General features: G+C 35.9%; 1 protein-coding gene across 3 annotated transcripts in view; it reads left to right on the forward strand.

The window, feature by feature from the left end:
* Positions 1 to 18,886, forward strand: part of bbs9.L (Bardet-Biedl syndrome 9 L homeolog) — a 138,862-nt gene that overhangs the window by 108,269 nt on the left and 11,707 nt on the right. For all 3 annotated transcript variants that reach the window (XM_018266587.2, XM_018266589.2, NM_001093943.1), the window contains 1 exon segment: positions 2,360 to 2,542. In XM_018266587.2, coding sequence (XP_018122076.1) covers positions 2,360 to 2,542 — 183 coding nt within the window.

Genomic DNA, 18,886 nt, shown 5'->3' on the forward strand with positions numbered 1-18,886 from the left:
AAGCTCAGAAGTACTGGAAGCAGAGCTGTGGAGTCAAAGTCAGACGCAATTTTGGGTATTCTGAGTCGCCAAAAATGTACTGACTCCTAATAACTTTAAATACAAGCACTGAATAATCAAATCAAATATAAGAGCTTCTATGGAGAAGGATATAGCAGAAGAAATTTTGTTTCTAAGAACAATATTTTAGTTAATTTTGGATTGTATTTAACAACTATTCTACAGCTATATGTTAGGTTCAATTAATATATAAGTTGTTTTCCAATTGTTTTTTGTTTATGTATTTTAACTTTGATTGGTTTAGAATTACCAAAGGATGTGGTTTATATTTTTGAGCTTTGGCAGAATGCCTTGTGTGTTGTGTACTTCTTTCAATCAATATGGAAAATTGATTAGTATATTAAATGATCAGTTAAACCAAAAAATTAAAGCGTTTTAAAGCAATTAACATATAATATACTGTTAGTATGCACTGGGAAAACGATGTGTTAGCATCAGAAACAACACTATAGTTTATATAAATAAGCTGCTGTGTAGCCATGGGGACAATTTTACCAGTGTAGAGCAACAGTACATTATATTTTAATTACTTTGATACACTTTCAATTTTGGTGTTACTGTTTCTTTAAAAACAGAGGAGTCTGAGGTACCATAAACTGAGGAGTCAAAAGCAAATGATTTATGTACTGACTATATAGCCCTGACCGGAAGCCCATTTTAAGCAAAGTACCTTGTACTTTATCTCAACTAAGCTAGCATGAATCCATATTGGTAGCAAAAAATTATATTGGATTTTTTAATGTTTAAATGTTTTTAGTTAAGGTATGGTGATGGCATAGGAAATGTAAAAAAGCTAAATAAAAGCCCTTTGAAGTAAGAAAAGAACAGGCTGTTTACATAACATGTGCCCTAAATAAAATTACAGACTTTATTTTGACTTCTGGCACTCACTGCTATATTTTTTTTTTGTAAATCATCAGGTGGCATTTGTGCTGTGTAACTGTCAAACTTTGCTTCTACAGTCCTGTTGTGTATGTACTATATTAATCATTGCTGTTTTATCACCATTGTTATTCTGCAGGTGCTGGGTTTTTATGTATACAAATCTTGCAATTTTAGAAGAATAAATAAAAAATCTTTGAAATATGTGTTCTTCCTATGACATTTTATGCTACATTGTCATAGTGGCGCCATGATATTACTTACAAAACATGGATGGGCCTATTATGTGTAAGGCTGTTCTCTGCCAACAAAGCAGGGCATTCAGGAACAGCCAGGTATAGATCAGATAAACCAATTCTTTTGAGCATGAAAAGTATGTAGTGAGAAGCCACACTGTGACTTAATTTTACAGACTATTGTGGCATGCGGATATGTTATCTCTGCAAAAGGTTTGGAACGTAGAATCTAAACAAGAGAGTATTGATTAACATGCACAACTTGATAAAACAGTCTGCAAATCTCTATTCTGCTGATTTACTAGTTTTAATTTATTCCATAAAAGTCAGTACTTAGTAGATGCATCTTTGTCAGCAATTCCAACCTGAGTCTGAGTGGATAGGTTTCTTTCAGCTTTGCACATGATCAGTGATCATAAAGGAACAACCGTTACAAGTTCCTCCAAACTGAGATCTGAACTGAACTACAGGACATTATTGCTTAATTCATTCTTGTGCTTTATTGGCTTAAGGGTCATTTTCATGCTTACAAACAAAACTTTCCCAAGACTACATTAGGTTTTTGTCCAGATGCAAGTTAGGGGATGAGAAAGGGCACACCCATATACTTTCCTTTGCCCCATATGAATACAGGGCTACCATACACAGGAATTGGCTAAGATCTCTGCCCTACGTGTCAATGAAACAGATCATTTGTTTTTTTTGCAATTTGTACCCTTCCTTCCAAGTTGTAAATGCAGATTTATGAATCCCATCAGGGTTCGTGCAAATGACTGCAGAAACAGCAACTTGCATTTTCTACACTCGATTGCTTAGATTGCAGTTGAATGGGTTTTAAAAAAAATATATTTGTTTTTCTACAGACAGGTTTTTGACAAAAATAAAAAGCTTGCCTCTCATGGAAAAAGAAATACTCCTATTTTTCATACCCATTTAGCACCAAGCCAAAGCTATTGAATGCAGAAAACACCAGTGTTTTCAATTACTGAATGTTACAGCCTGCAGTCAATTGCTTGAAACCAGACAGGCGAAGCTTGATGAATATATTATCAGATGGGAAATTGTGAACTCATTATATTCTATAATAAACAATGTCTAGTGCTTTAAATTAGCTATATACTGTATATATGTAATGCAAATCTATTATGTATCTACTATACTCACTTACGTTTATTTCACAGGTAATTGGTATAGCAGATGCTGCAGAAGAGCTACAGCGCAACTTGTTTCGAGCATTTACAAGGCTAAAGAGTGCTACACAACTGGTAATCCTGCTAATTGGATTATGGCAGAAGCTTAATAAAGAACAGATAGCCATTTTGGAAGGAACATTTTTGCCTTTACTTAAGGATGGCCAAGAACTGGTAGGTGGATTGGGATGTATAATGCACAGCATGTATTTCCCTGCAACTAACCCCCTTCCCCCCACCAAAACACATGTAAGTGGAAGCTTAATAAGCATAGCTGTATAGTATATAACTTGTATCTATCTATAGCTGTATAGAACTAGAATATCCCTGAAAAGGCCAAATTATATTGTAATTCTCAACATTTGAGGGTTTAGACCTTGAACTTACTGCTCTTAAAAACATGAAAAAATAAATATACATTCTTGCAAGATTTGGTTTATTTGCAATCACCAGTATGGTTGTTTGAAGACCATGGGAGAGACCTAGGCAGTGATATGCAATCTTTGATTACACAAAACGTATGTGCCGCTTGAATAAAACTGACACAAGATGAATAGAAAGATAGTCCACAAGTAGCTGCACTCACATTTGAAGAGGTCTGCACAAAAATTTGCAGCATATTGAGTTCATATAAACAGCATTGCAATCTCCCTTTGAAAAGGAAAAAAAAAAACACATTTATATATGAACCAATACCACTAAGTTATCATTCATAAATTTAATTTACAAATTATAGTCATGTTACATGAACTTTTTGCCGCGGTATGCTTCCTTTTAATATTGTACATTTCATCCTCCAAAGAATTGTGTTGTTTGACCTGTGTCACACTAAGTTTATTGCACTTTTATATATTGTGGGGGTATTGCTCTTTTAGTTTTATTGGCAGCTCCTCTTTACACAGTTCAGAGACAGGAACACAGTGCAAATAGAATCTCAAAAGAATGTACATGTATTTTATTCACACAGTGCTTCACATATAAACAAAATCACAGTTTACTTGACTTCAGTGTTGCCAAAATAACAGGTAGTCCTGATGCCATAGTTCTTGCCTTTTCAAACTAAACCACAAGCAAATGTTATCCAACACAACAGACTGTAATGCACAGTTTAAGTCATTCACAGTTCTCCTGCATAGCCTTTAGCTCCCCAGCTTACTCTTGGATATATTTTATATATATATATATATATATATATATATATATATATATATATATATATATATATATATACACACATATAGGTATATATAGGTATATAGGTGTATGTATATATATATATATATATATATATATATATATATATATATATATATATATATATATATATATATATATATATATATATATATGGGATCTATTATCCAGAATGTTTGGGACCTTGGGTTTTCCAAATAACTGATCTTTCTGTAATTTTGGATCTTCACATAACTCATATACGTACATATCGATCCCTAGATATTAAACTTGTCCAATAATTCATCCCTGAATTAACCTGCCATCGCAACATATCCCAGTAAAGTATTCCAGAAGCTGACTATGAAGAACCATGGGTGTAAAACGTCTAATCCTCCCATCTAAAGGGATGGCCTTGTCCTTTGTTCTTTCCTGTGTGTGATATAATATCCCCCACTATCTACCTATAATGTCTTCTAATGTACTTCAGTACTTAATCAATGTTATAGTTATGCTCAAGTGCTCTATATTGTACAAAACTAATATTGCATATCTGTTGCACTTTTATCTTTAACTTGACAAGTTTTGCTCCAAAATATGTATATATGGTGGCTTCTCAGCTACCTAAACCATCTGCACTTATGCACCCCCATCATGGATGCTGGCTTTTCAACTGTGCGCTGATAACAAGCCCAATGGTCCTTCCCTTTAGCCAGAGGACACGGCATCAATGATTTCCAAAAATAAATTTGATTTTGACCACAGGACAGTTTTCCACTTTTTGCCTCAGTCCATCTTAAGTGAGTTTGGATCCAGAGAAGGAAATGGTGTTTCTGGATCACATTTATTAATGGCTTAATTGCAAGGTAGAGTTTTAACTTGCATTTATGGAAGCAGTAATGAACTGTGTTCACAGGCAATGGATTTGCTTTTGGCCTTGTTGCTTGAATTGCTTCTGTGAGACCCAGCGTCTTTAGGGTGTGCTATTTTTTTTACCCAATACCCAATCATTTTACTGAGCTGTTGCCAATTGGTGAGATATTCCACCACTTTTCTTTTTTTCACCGTTATACAACCTTTCCAGTCGTTTGTTACCCCTGTCCCAACATTTTAAATCAGTTTCAAAACTAACTCATCTTTTTCAGAAAACATTAAAAATATTCAGTTTCAATATTTGATGTGTTGTCTTTGTACTATCTGTAATTAAATATAGGGTTTAAATTTGCAATTCCTCTCATTCTCTTTTTATTACATTTTACACAGTGTCCCAACGTTTTTAGAAAAGGGTTTGTAAAAAAAGCAGCATGCATATATTTCCACATAGCAACATATTGCTTCAGGTCAATAAACAAATTCTGTTGAAGGTATAAATTATGCATTCAGTGATACTGCTTAATGTTTATTAAATTTCTGCTTCCTTGTCTTTTCATCAAGCTGATAACAATAATGCTTTGTATTATAATGAATTATAATTAAGAAGCATTAATGGAAGTCTATTGTAGGTCCCCAGAAAACCTTTGGCTGGGCTGAACATAAAAACATCTCCAGCGTTTCATATTAGCATTGCGTAATAGAGTGAAAAGCATACAAAGTGGAAATGAGTTTCACACATTTAGCATGTTATTGCAGCTACTGTACAGGACCACAGTTTTAATTATAATTTCCATATCACTTATACACTGTGCAAACCATGTTCTTGTTATACACTGTTTTTCAAAAATCCAAAAATATGTCTAAAACCAAAATGTTTAACTCTGTAACTACGGGTTTTAAGGAGCCATCGCCATGTTAATAGTACAGTACTGTATGACTGGGTTATGACATGTAGACATACAAAGCAATGCACCAACCCAGTGTAGAAGTAGGGATGCACCGAATCCACTATTTTAGGATTTGGCCAAATCCCAAATCCTTTGAGAAAGATTTGACCAAATACTGAACCAGATCAAAACCCCAATTTGCATTAGGGGAAAAAGATCCCAGCACGCAGTTAAACACTTTTGACTTCCTTGTTTGTGTGACAAAAGTCATGTGATTTGGATTCATTTGGTCTAGGCACTTGGATTTGGCCGAATCCAAATCCTGCTGAAAAGGGCCTTATTTTGGACAAATCTTGAACAAATCCTGAATTTGGCGCATACCTATGTAGAATGCAGCATGGGGCTGACATACTGTATTTCTTACTTATGTTATCAGACATTTATTTTGACAAATTTTGAAAATGATTGTGTTTTATTATCTTCACACACACACACAAATTGTTTAAAATTCATTGTGATTTTTTTTTTGGTGAACTTATTAAAAACATGTTTCAACTTGTTAACTGTTAAAATCACAAAAATGAATGGCATGGCATTGATAAATATCTCCTTTATTTAAGGATAAATAATGTCCTTTTTACACTACTGCAGTTCTGTCTAACTACAATATAGATCTAGGTATTTTTGTATTTGTCCTTACTTAACAGTCTTCTGTTTGAAGAACAAGGTTAATCAAGGCTGTGTTAGTCTTGTAGTAAAAATAATTGGTCAGCTGGCTCCATGCCTGCCAGAAATGAGTGATTGCTGTTAATTAGAACTTGGATCAAGGGGGGTTATAGATCCACAAACAATATATTTTATAACTTTCAGTAAAGAATGGTAGTTCTCTTTAGTAACTAGTTTTGTAGAAAACAACAAGAGCTGACCAACTCAAATCCAGCCACCTCAAATACCTCGATCATGATTTAGAAAGCTAGGACACCCTAAACAAAGGAGCACAATTCAAAACAGTTACCTATGACCCCCTATCATCAGTGATCTGTTTAAAATCAGCACTGGCATATTTGGTATGTCCCAATCCAAATTTTTTGGTCATTTACCATATTATTAACACAGCATGCTGTAATGACACAGCAGATACAGAGGATACAATGTTTCCTGGGTTTGTCTGTAAATAAAGGAAGAACTATCAAAACAATCTAATGCACAGAAGAGTCATCGTCGGAACTATAGCATGCTAAACAAACAATATAGCATTTCTTTTTTTTTTAATTTTGTACAGGAAGTGTGTGTGACCTAGGGTTCAATTGTCCTCTTTTTGTACAGGTATGGGATCTGATATCCGGAAACCTGCTATCCAAAAAGCTCAGAATTACAAGAAGGCCATCTCCCATAAATTCCATCTTATGCAAATAACTCAGATTTTTTTAAAAATGACATGCTTTTTCTCTGTAATAATAAAAAAGTACCTTGTACTTGATCCCAACTAAGATATAATTGATCCTTTTAGAGGCAAAGCAATCCTATTGGATTTCTTAATGCTTAAATAATTTTTTGCAGACTTAAGATATGGAGATCCCAGGCCCTGAGCATTCTGTGTAACAAGTCCCATGCCTGTATATGCTTTGTCTGAATTCAGCACAGGGACACATTGTGATATTTTTGACGATATTTGTGACGGATGATTTGCAGCGGTGTAAGTAGATATTAAAGGGTACAGCAAATTAATTTTCAGGCCCCCAAAATGGGCCTCATGGGATCTCCTATACCCCCTTGCCGCCCCTATACCTCCTGGGCCCCCCTGCAACCTCAGGGTCTACTTTCTATGTTGTTACGCCCCTGATGGTTTGCTCTTTTTTGCTCCAAAACTGTTGCTCAAAACTCAAATGAATACTATCGTGGGAAAACTCGAATACTCAAATTGATCGATTTATCAGCAAAAAAACCTTGAATACCGAGAATTGATCTAGTGTTCAAGCACAAGCCACAGAAAAAACCCTAAAAACATTTTCAAATGGTTTGTTTGACTTCTACATGATCTCAACAGGTTTTAGCAAGAGTATTTTCTGTTTTGGGCTTTTTGCATCTTCGGAGCATAATAAAGGTCTAAAAATTTGAGTTTTTTTTAATCCCGAAAAATTCAAGTTTTTACTGAAACTACCCTCGAAGTACTCCGATTTTTTGGGAAAAACACAACATTAGCTTTGATAAATAATACCCTACCGAATAACTTCCAAAGTGTACTTTTACTGCAGATAATTAAGAGTTTTAAAAGCTATTAAGTAATTGCTAAATTCTACTTCACAATAAGCCTGTAAACTTGGTTTTCTTTACTGTACTTTTAAATTTCATGTAAATTTGGAGCAAATTACCATACCATCACTACTACAAAAAGAGATTGTACATGTCTTTTGCTTTTAAGTAGAATATATAATCCATGCAACTGATTGATGGATGTTAATTTGCGAACATCTTAGTACTCTGTTCAAAGGCACTTTTAAGTTGCCAGTCTTTACCTTTTATCAGCTGCAAATTACATTTTTCTTTGATAGGGCTGCTCCAATTTAAAACCACATATGTTTTGTCTGCTTTGTCGGAAACACAGTGGGGGTCATTAATAAACTTTTTTTGCAAAGTGAATATATTTGCCCTGTGCATGGTTATATTTATAAAGCTGAATAAGTGTGGTGCAAACAGAATTGCAAAATATGCCAATGTGTATAAGTGCTTTTTCAATATGTCAAAAAATGCAAATTGCAAATATTTATGCGCACATTCTGGGACTGAATAATGGCACAACTTTGGTGGCGGAGAAAATTTTTGCAAAACAGTTTCGCAAAGTGCGGATTTAAGTTACTGTCAATGCTATTTTCGCGCACAACAACCCGCACATTGGGTGCGCTCTTACAAACTTCAGTCTCATTTGCACTCCATTTGCGAAAATGTATTCACAATGCGAATTTTCAAAAAAACTAAAAGACGGGCAGAGCAGTGCAATATGTTAGCGTTCAGGGAAAAACATGGGCAATACAACCGTTTGCGAAAAAATATGTGCTGCGCGAACTTTATAAATGACCCCCAGTGATATCTCTGATGAGGGCACATCATTGATTTGGTTATTTGCAGCTCTTCATTATTCCAAATGGATCATGACCTAAAAGTATTCCACATAAGAGCTAGGCCAGGCCAGCATCCAACTTAAAAAAACATTTTATGGGTTCATCCAACTGTTGTTATGGGATACAATCCTGTGTACCATAATGATAATTCATGCTCTGTGATGAAGCTGGTGGATTTTTTTCTTAAGGATTTCATGAATAGCCTGATTGTGAAGATTAATCAGTGGTTCAGCAGTGATCTATAAAGCAATTGTATGGCACACCTGAATGTTATTTTCGGTGACAAGCTGATGTCTGTTAATAGTATTGCCAAGCACAAACTAGAGATGCCATGAGCTGTCTCCTTAAGTTACTCTTGCAGACTTTCAGGAGACATTATTCACCTCAAAATTGCCAACATAATCATTTGTTTGTATTATTATTCCAGTTTTATCACCTGACAAGTGATGCTCAGAACAATGTAGCTTTTACTCTTAAAGTCAATCATTAGCTCATTTGTCTTTGTTTCACTTTTGGCTAAAGGAGACACGCTGCTGAAAAATTCAATCCAAATAATGACTCCTTATGTTTGGCAGGTGCACGTTTGACTCATTTGCATATGCTATACCTAATAATGCACAAAGTTATTTAAGGTCAATGTTTATAAAACAAACCGGTATTGGTACATATTATTCAGAATGCGTGGGACCAAGGGTTTTATGGATATTAAAATTATTTAAACATCAACCCAATAGCATTCTTATGCCACCAATATGGATTCATTATATCTTAGATGGGATCAAGTACAATGTTCTTTCCAGTTATTTGCTTCCAAATCCCATATAAAATATTGTAAGAAATGTCCATGTGTTAAAGACATTGGGGCACATTCACTAAAGGGCAAACTTTCGCCTGCGAAGGCTTCACCACACTTCACGCGACTTTGTCAGGTGCAATTTGGCTACCACTGCGCTAATTCACTTAAATGCAAAGTTGCGTCTCAGCAGCCGAATACTGGCAAAGTCTTGCTAGTGTAATTTGTCAAGCATTTCATAGCGAACTTTCACGAATGTTCGTTTCTGCTTAGTGAAACTTCGTTAGTACACTTAAAGCTTAGGTCAATTTGAATAGGGTGAGTAAATATAGGTCGTATAGACGTCTATTAGACATGTTGGTGCAAATGCTTGAAGTGACCACTTATTATTACACATGTCCAAGGAAGAAAATGTGGCATGCCCCTCAAATGGTTAAAAAAATGTTACAACTTTTAAAGACAATCCCACTTTTTTCTTTTTCACTAGTGATGTACTTTTCTGCCTGTGAATTGTCCTCTATGGCTGTTAGTAAATTGGCGATGTCCCTGTGGATGGTTTTTCTGACGAATTTTCGCTAGCGACAGCCACTTCACCCTTTAGTAAATCTGCCTCGTGTTTTAAAGCTGTATCAAAGATAGAGAGCTGCCGGTATCAGATGCTGGACTCATGGCTTCTCTTATCAACTTGTACAAAATCTAGTATTATGGGTACATGGTTATGTGCAGTATGGGAGATATGCTAACAAGTTCATTTTTTTAATGATTTTCATGGTGCAACAGATTTAACTAGTGAAAGAGACTGCTGTGGGATACTCCTTAAATGTAACAATTATGTATGAACACATTTGTGAAAGGTCCCAAGATGCCCAAAAAATTGTCTTGTGGATGCACAAGTAAGAATTTACTCTGCCTGATTCCTGCTTTCATTTGTAATAGTTTCTGAAGTCCTCAAATATATAGTTTTAGTGCATACAATTTTATCAAGAAGGACAAAGATAGAATGTATCACAATTTGCTCTACCTTAAGCCTTCCCACTTATTATTCATCATGGACACACCCATTCTGCAGGTTATTTACTATCAGAACCAGGAACCTTGTGTGTACAGATGCTTAATTTACATATTCACTGCATAAGTATATTTTGTTTTATCAATTAAAGGACAAGGAAACCTAAATTCACAGGGGACGCCAATATGTTGAGGGTTGGGCAAATCTGGGTTGTCTTTTTTTTTAGTTAAAAAAAGCGTGTTTGGGCAAACTTACAATGATTGCTGAGCCTTTCTTGGCATGAAACCCCACATACTAAAAAGCACATGCAATCTTATATGGGCCCCTTAGACTTCTAATGCACAGTAACCTCTACTGTAGATGCGCTTAAGTCTAAGCCTAACTAAGGGGCAAAGCAAGGTAAATTGGCACATTCCTCTCCCTGTACTGCAGTAAATTACAGTTTCCTTGTCCTTAAAACATGTCTAGTATTTGTATAGTCAAAGCAGCAAAGATTACAGAGAAAATCTACAATTCATTAGTATGATGTCCCTTTAGAAAGCTTTTCTTCATTACAGGGATCATAAAATCTTTGCAGAATTATATATAAATATAATAGATCCTAAGTCATACTAAGTATGCTTACAATTATAAATTAGATTTGAATATGCATTGGAAATGCCTTTATTAGCACTTCAGACAGCTGTTTATGTTTTGTCTCTTTTTTATGTAAATAGATTTTCACTCCTGCTGCATGACACTGGACAAATATGATCAAAAATCAATATTAATAATGCATACGATTGGATTGGCACACTGTTTAAATTCATCTGTACTTGGTGCAGTGACTTCTGGCCATATGTTGTTATAGTCTTTAGCAGGTATAATACCAGTTCTAAAAATATATATTTGTCTTGGAAATAAATGATTTAAAGCATACAAGCATTGGTTGCAATTAAATTAAACTGATTTCTTTAGAACTTAATTAGAGGGGCACTTCATAAAATCTTAAAATCATGAGTTGGTATCTGCAGAATAGAAAGTAGAGGAAAGGGTTAGATGTATGTGTAGCAATAAATAACAGAGCACTTTACAGTGGGACCTGAAAGACTCTTGTAATGGACTCATTATACACTTTCCCTCTCCTTGGTATGCAGTGTACAAACCATGTCTAACAAGCTTTTACTACCATTCTTTAATAGCATTCTTATTGCAGACAGACTTAAGTGCAGACATGAAGGCGATGCTCGTTGAGTTGACATTCCTCATGAATAGGGACATTCATTGTGGATCCTAATCTGATCTTTTCACCTTGGTGTTAGCTATTTAATCACCCCTCAGGCTGCTATGCAACAAAAGCTTAATGGCCTGTGCTTCAAGAAAAGTAGGTGGTCTCAATTCAGTCACTAGTGGACAAGTGGCCACATCATTAAATCAGTTACTATAACCTCTTAAAGCTTCAGTGTTCATTAAAAGCCCTACTCATTAAAAAGTGATAAGTTAATTGCATCAGACACACCAATTTATGACCCATGAGATTTAATGATCATATAAAAGATTGTCAAATTTGAGAACCTTGAAACCAGCCTTTATTGCTGGTGGGATATTCAAGACAATATTTTTACTTTTTTTTTTTTTTTTGCTACTTACTTTATGTGATTCATTAGTTGGTGGGATGAACAGTTCTACCTGATTAATGACTAGGACAATGTACATGTACTATATGTGTATATGCGAAGCAAGTCTGAACCATAAATGTGCAAGGGGGTTCTAGTCAGTGTATCAAGGACAGATGCATTATAATCTAATAATAGTCTTTACTGCCTGCATGCAATTCAGTATTTGGACAGGAGAATTTTTGTATGTAGTCTTACAGCAGTGATGCATGCCAGTATATACCATTTCTAGCCAAAGGTGCCTTCTTGCTAGATGATCCCAAAAAAGACAAATCACCCATTGAAGGTTCTCCAATTTGCCCCAGAGAGGGAAACAATCAATGAATAATAGTCTTATACAGGGAAATGTAACAGCTGTCTGTTCCCTTGTATGGGATATTTAGGGGCATACTTATCAAATGGTAGTAATATAGTTCACCCAGTTTTCACTCTTATGACAAATATGCCCCCAATGTGCCAATCTAGTTAAGTCTCAGAATCCACCAGAAAATCACTACCTAGCCACTGTGGCCTGAATGCTCTGTTATGATGATAACTAAAAACTCAGTTGCAAAGCATGGAATAGTTTGTGAGTAAAAGGAAGGATCCATAACAACTGAATTGCACTTCTCTATGAAAGCACAAAAGTGGCTGTAAAATTAGCTAATTAAAACCCCTTTGGGACTGAATATCCTTTGCGTCACATTTACCATGTGTAACCTGTATTGCATTGCCTGTTGTCTTTTGTGAAGATGGATTAAACATAAAACCTCCAGTAATACATATGTAAATACACCTGACGAATTAGTGAGACCACTTAAAGGAATGGCTCACCCTTAAGTTATCTTTTAGTATGTTCTAGAATGACTAATTCTAAGCAACTTTTCAATTGGCCTTCATTATCTTCTGTCTCCTTCCAGCTTTCAAATGGGGGTCACTGACCTCATCTAAAAGCAAATGCTTTGTAGGGCTACAGGTGTATTGTTATTGCTACTTTTTATTACTAATTTTTCTATTCATGCCCTCTTTTATTCATATCCCAGTGTCTCATTCAAATCAGTGCATGGCTGCTAGGGTCATTTGGACCCTTGCAACCAGATTGCTGAAATTGCAAACTGCAGAGCTGCTGAATAAAAAGCTCAAAAACCACATATAATAAAAAATGAAAAACAATTGCAAATTGTTTCTGAAAATCACTCTCTACATTATACTACAAGTTAATTTAAAGGTGAACAACCCCTTTAATCAAACACAGCAACTTATGGTGCCCAAAACAGTGCAGTTGTTTTTTGTTTTTACCAGTATCCTATGTACCTTGCATAACAGTTTTGCAGAGGTGTGTGTATTCTTATGTCTGGGTTTAAACCGATGTGTTCTTTTTAGAATAGTGTATGTGCTACTGTTTAACTCTTTTAGGCACTTTGAATGCTGTGGGGAAAGCAGCATTAATGAGGGGGCGTTCAATATTTTTGTCTGTGCCCATCTTTGCTTCCCTGTCTGCAAAACCAATTGTTTTTTGGCAAGGCGAATAGTCCATAATGGTTGGAGAGTGCTTATACTATATGTGTATATTGTCAAATACAGATTATAGTTGGCAAGAGAGGATTCTCTATAAAAAAAAAAAGGAAAAAAAACAAAGCAGTAAGAAGAAGTTAAGGTGCTCTGTCTGGAAAGACAGTCCAGCAAGGATCAAAAAGTGAGAAAAGTGTTGTAAAGTTAAAAACTCCACTTACTCGGGCTATGTAAAAATAGTTACTTTATTATAGCATGATGTATGCCAATAAAGGATAGCCTTGTGCGCACAAACACTTAATCATAGGCTTTTTTTCTTTTAAATCATACTGTAATAAGTTAATTGACTATTTTTTCATAACCTGAGTCATGGAGTTTTCAAGTGCCCATTGCTTTTTCACACTTCTTGCTTTGTTCCTTACCAGACTAATATATGCTTTAAATATTTTATGGGCTATTTTTTGAATAGATGATGTTGTGCTCTTTTGTTATATTTATAACATTTCTTTTCTGCCACTGGTTTGCTAAACGGTTAGTTATTTTTATTTATAGTTGTCCTGTACCTGTTACGTTGCACAAAGGTTTTAAGGTTTTTTTTAAATTTGATTGTGTTTTTTTTAATGTTCATCGATCTAAACTAAAATACTTTAGGGGTCATTTATGTTTCTCCCATACACGAACATGCCCTTAATGTTAATTTTGAATGCACTTCTGTGTTCATTTTCCATGCACTTCTGTTAACGAAAATGGACGCAATGTGCACCTTGTGGCAGGAAAATCACAGTGTAGGGGGTGCAGGCCAACCCTGTACTTACTGCCTGCCATAGAAAAGCCATTTGTCCCCCAATTGATGTGCAAGTTGGGGGCTGGGGGGCACCTACATGCCCCACATAATTAGAATGCTGCCAAAAACAGACTGAACTCTATTCATGTTCCTTTATTTCCCCTATGGATTTTCTTATTGGAAATATGAAGAGCTGTATGTTTTTTTGTCTACATTTTCTTTATAACACAGGTTTTTGTGAAATTAAAGGAAAACTATACCCCTCAAACAATGTTAGGTCACATGAACAGAGTTCTGTCTTTTGCTCCCACACTTCTTCCTGTTACAGTTAGGGGCAGATTTACATAGGGTCGAATATCGAGGGTTAATTAACCCTCGATATTCGACTGCCGATATTCGAAGGATTTACCGCAATTAGTTAGATCGAATGATTAAATCCTTCGAATCGAACAATTCAAAGGATTTTAATCCATCGATCGAACGATTTTTCTACGACCAAAAAAAGCTTAGACCTTCCCCATAGGAAGGCAGCACAAAGACCATCAGGAAATGGTGGTTCAAGGCAAGAGATATAAAAGGGCAAAATTTACTTAACGAGACACTGACACCAAAAATTAAACCTTTTTTTACATCTATCATAATACTGTCTTTGCGTGCTATTGAGAATTTTTCTATAAAAAGTACTTACAGATGCTTTTACATTACTCATCTTATCCCCCATATTCCTCTCTGAGGGAGCTGCCATATTTGAGCTTCAGCAGTCTTTGAGCATTAGAAACTCTAACTGACATGTTGAGAAGGGACAGTCAGGTTGGCAAAACAGTCAGGTTTAGGAACTTCAAGTAACAATTACTTACAAAAGCAGAGCTAGCAGTAAAAAACGATCAACATGACCTATAGGTAACTTTTTGAATAATAATTTTTTAGTGTCAGTATTACTTTAAATATACATTACCGTTTGATAAGATTCTTTAATATGCCACTTAATTTGATATAAACTATGTGTTGCTCAAGTATTCATTTTGGGGGTATAGTTTTCCTTTAATGTTCGCTTGCAGTTTTAAGTAAGTAGCCTTTGTCTCACTGGTGCTCTGGGCACAAAAGAAGCCAGCAATCCAGTAGGATTATTAAGACATTAGAGTCATGACCAGTGGTCCATAATTAGCACTTTTCATAGCAGGAACAACTCCCTAACTCATTAACCTGTACAGTCATAGAATGCATTTATACTAGCATAAGTATGACCCTGCCCTAGGCACAATTCTTTTAAAAAAAAAAGAGGATGTAGTTGTCCTTTAAGTTTAATTTACGTTCCAAAAGTGTTCTCTTTGTGGCCAAAATTATGTTTTTTCCCTAAACATAAACCTTTGTAAAGGTCTTGATTTAGTGGTTTGCAAATCATTAACCATATTGCTGTGCAGTGTGTTATCTTTATATTGTGAAGAGTAAAGCTATACAAATTTTTTCTGCATAATAGAATACAGACTACTTTATAAAAAAAAAAAAAGATGCAAAAAGTTACTACTAGTATTATGGTTCTACTAATTATTGACATTTTGTTATTTATCAAAGGTCGAATTTTAGAGTTGTTATACCTTGAATGGACTTGAAAGAATTCACAACTCGAATGGTCTTATTTAAAGTGATACTGACACTATAAAAATTTTCTTTTTAAAATAATAATCTACATAAAAAGTTACTTATAGGTCATGTTGAGTGTTTTTCGCTGATAGTTCTGCATTTGTAAGTAATTGTCACTTGAAGTTCCTAAACCTGACTGTTTTGCCAACCTGACTGTCCCTTCTTAACCTGTCAGTTAGTTTCTAATGCTAACAGACTACTTCTGCACAAATATGGCAGCTCCCTAATATCGGAACAGGTTAGTAAGAAAGGTAATGTAAAGCATCAGGCAAATACTGTTATGGCAAAAAAAAAGTTTATTTGCTGATGTCAGAAAAACTCTGTTCAGCGAGTTCAGGGTTAACAACCTGAAAACTCTTTGGTGTTAGAAGTCTTTGGTGAAAAAAAAGCTCAAATTGATATAGTTTTTTGTTAAAAACCCTCCGAAAAAATCTCGAGCAACAAACTACATTACCTCGACGGGTTTTAGATGGTGTACTTTAGGATTCAAGGTATTTCAAGGGTTGGGGTATAATAAATCTCGAAAAATAACCTGAAAAATAACCTTGGAAACTCAAATTTTTATGGAAAACACAACTCGATCCTTAATAAATCTGCCTCTATACATACATCTATATATATATCTATAATTGGATTTTGACCCAGCACCTGCAAATACACATTGGAGTTCGAGTATATATATATATATATATATATATATATATATATATATATATATATATATATATATATATATATATATATATATATATATATATATATATATATATATATATATATATATATATATATATATATGAGAAAGTGGTAGCCAAAACGTCAGCTATTTCTTTTCGTGGATATCTATTTTTATTGCTGATAGCACCCAGGCACAGTACACCTGTTATATGAGAATCCCGGCTCCAAACAGACGTGTGTGTGTGTGCGCGCGCACCGAATCCACTATTTGGGACTGATAAAAAATATTCAGTTCTGTTTAATAAATATTCCAATCCTGAATAAAAGTCCAATCCCAACAGCGTACCCGGCCCACCAACACCACCACAGCCCACTGTATAGAGTAAACAGCAGAGGCGGGTCAACACAATAGGTGCCCCAGGCAGGTCCCCGGCACACTCCGCCCAACCCCATCTGGAACTACTTTCACTCTGCTGCCCCCCCCCACAAACGTTTCATCTATAGTTACACCACTGAATACTGTAACACTCTATTTTAAAATGTACTTGTCACGCCAAGTTCCATGACCACATAAAAGCATGAGGCCAACGGCATATATATGAAATATTTTAAAGCTAATTTATTATTATGGAGAAGGTGCAAAGTGCAAAAATACAGCTGCGCTTTGTGGGCATTTTTGTCCCATGACATAATAAGTTTGCACCCAAATCCTCAACACTTTAGTCTCAACAGATTAAGTGCAAAGGGTTGTGGTGCTCTCCTTTATGTATATTGGCAGGAGGTTAAAAGGACATAGGGTTCCTATGTCATGCTTCTAACTTAAAGAAACAGTTCAGTGTGAAAATAATTTTTTTTTTTTATAATATAGTTAATTAGCCAAAAATGTAATGTATAATGTCTGTAGTGACAGTATGTCTAACAGAACAGAACACAACTTCCTGCTTTGCAGCTCTCTAACTCTGAATTAGTCAGCGACATGGTACATAACTGTTAATTGAGTTTGCTATTGATCCTCAGCATGCAGGTCAGATTCAAAAGCAACAGTTATGGCCCATGTGCCCCCTCAAGTCGTTGATTAGTTACTGCTGGTAACCAAGTGAGCTGAAAAACAGGAAGTAGTGTTCTGTTGTGTTATGTTAGACATCCAGTCACTCCAGTCTTTATACATTACATTTTTGTCTAACTAACTTTATTATAAACTTATTTTTTTTTTTGCACAAACTATCTATTTACCCAGTTTTTATTTTTATCCAGGACAATTCCTTTAAGAGGGATATAAATGAACTGGAGAGAGTGCAGAGACGTGCAACTAAACTGGTTAGAGGGATGGAAGACTTAAATTATGAGGGTCGACTGTTAAGGTTGGGGTTGTTTTCTCTGGAAAAAAGATGCTTGCAAGTAGACATGATTACACTTTACAAGTACATTAGAGGACATCAGGCCCGCCATCAGGGGGGCACGGGGGGGGGGAGTTGTCCTGGGCCCGGCATAATTTAGGCTTAAAGGGGGACCGGGCTGTGTTGCGCTTCCAGGATTGGCCGGCCCCTCTTAAGAGCGTGGATATCACCAAAGCCGAAGACCCAAATCGTGAACGGAGCCGATGTGGTAAGAAGGGGAGCTACAGCCGAAGACCCGAAGCACGAACTAAGCCGATGTGGTAAGAAGGGGAGTTGCATTCGTGGGTCAAAGGGCGGACATAGTGTTCTAGGAACAGGAGGCGGGTGGAATCTACACGGATAGGCTGTTGTGCTGTACGTTCCCACCAGGTACAACCCAGCTGCTGACCCTGGAACTAGTATCCCATGCCCAGTCCAAGCTGCTAACAGAACTAACTCCCTGCTGTGGAGTTGCCACATTCCTGCTAGATATTATATGTGCAGCATTTGGATTGCATGAGACGTTTTTCCTAGAGCAGAGATACTTATTTGCATAGGGTCTCCCTAATACATTTAATAATGGGACATTTATTCTGTAGTAGAAAGGAGCAGTGATAACATATGGCTTAACTGGTCACAGGACCATTTTTGATCCACAAATGTGACTCACCTGGGTTCTCTGAGAAAACTGCCCAGAAACACTTCTTTAGAGGTGACATGACTGCTGAAAATAATGGGGGGGGGGGTGAGATGGACAGCTGTTCACACACTTGTGCTGTCATATTGCTGCCTAATGCACGTGCTGTCATTTAACACTTTGCTTGTAGTTTGTACATGTAGTTTGTACATCTGGCAATGCTTCGGTAGAGTATGGCACAGTAGCACTAGTGACTCACACCAGTGTTCCATTGCTTTACTACTAATGGAATGTCACTATTTCCACACTTGTCCCATGGTGTTGTGCAGTATAGGTCGCTCAATTCTATTTCTCTGGTTAGCGCGACAGGTAACTTCTGAACATCCAGATATCGTTGTACAG

The sequence above is a fragment of the Xenopus laevis genome, chromosome 6L (genome assembly GCF_017654675.1).
Source record: "Xenopus laevis strain J_2021 chromosome 6L, Xenopus_laevis_v10.1, whole genome shotgun sequence".
Classification (NCBI taxonomy): domain Eukaryota; kingdom Metazoa; phylum Chordata; class Amphibia; order Anura; family Pipidae; genus Xenopus; species Xenopus laevis.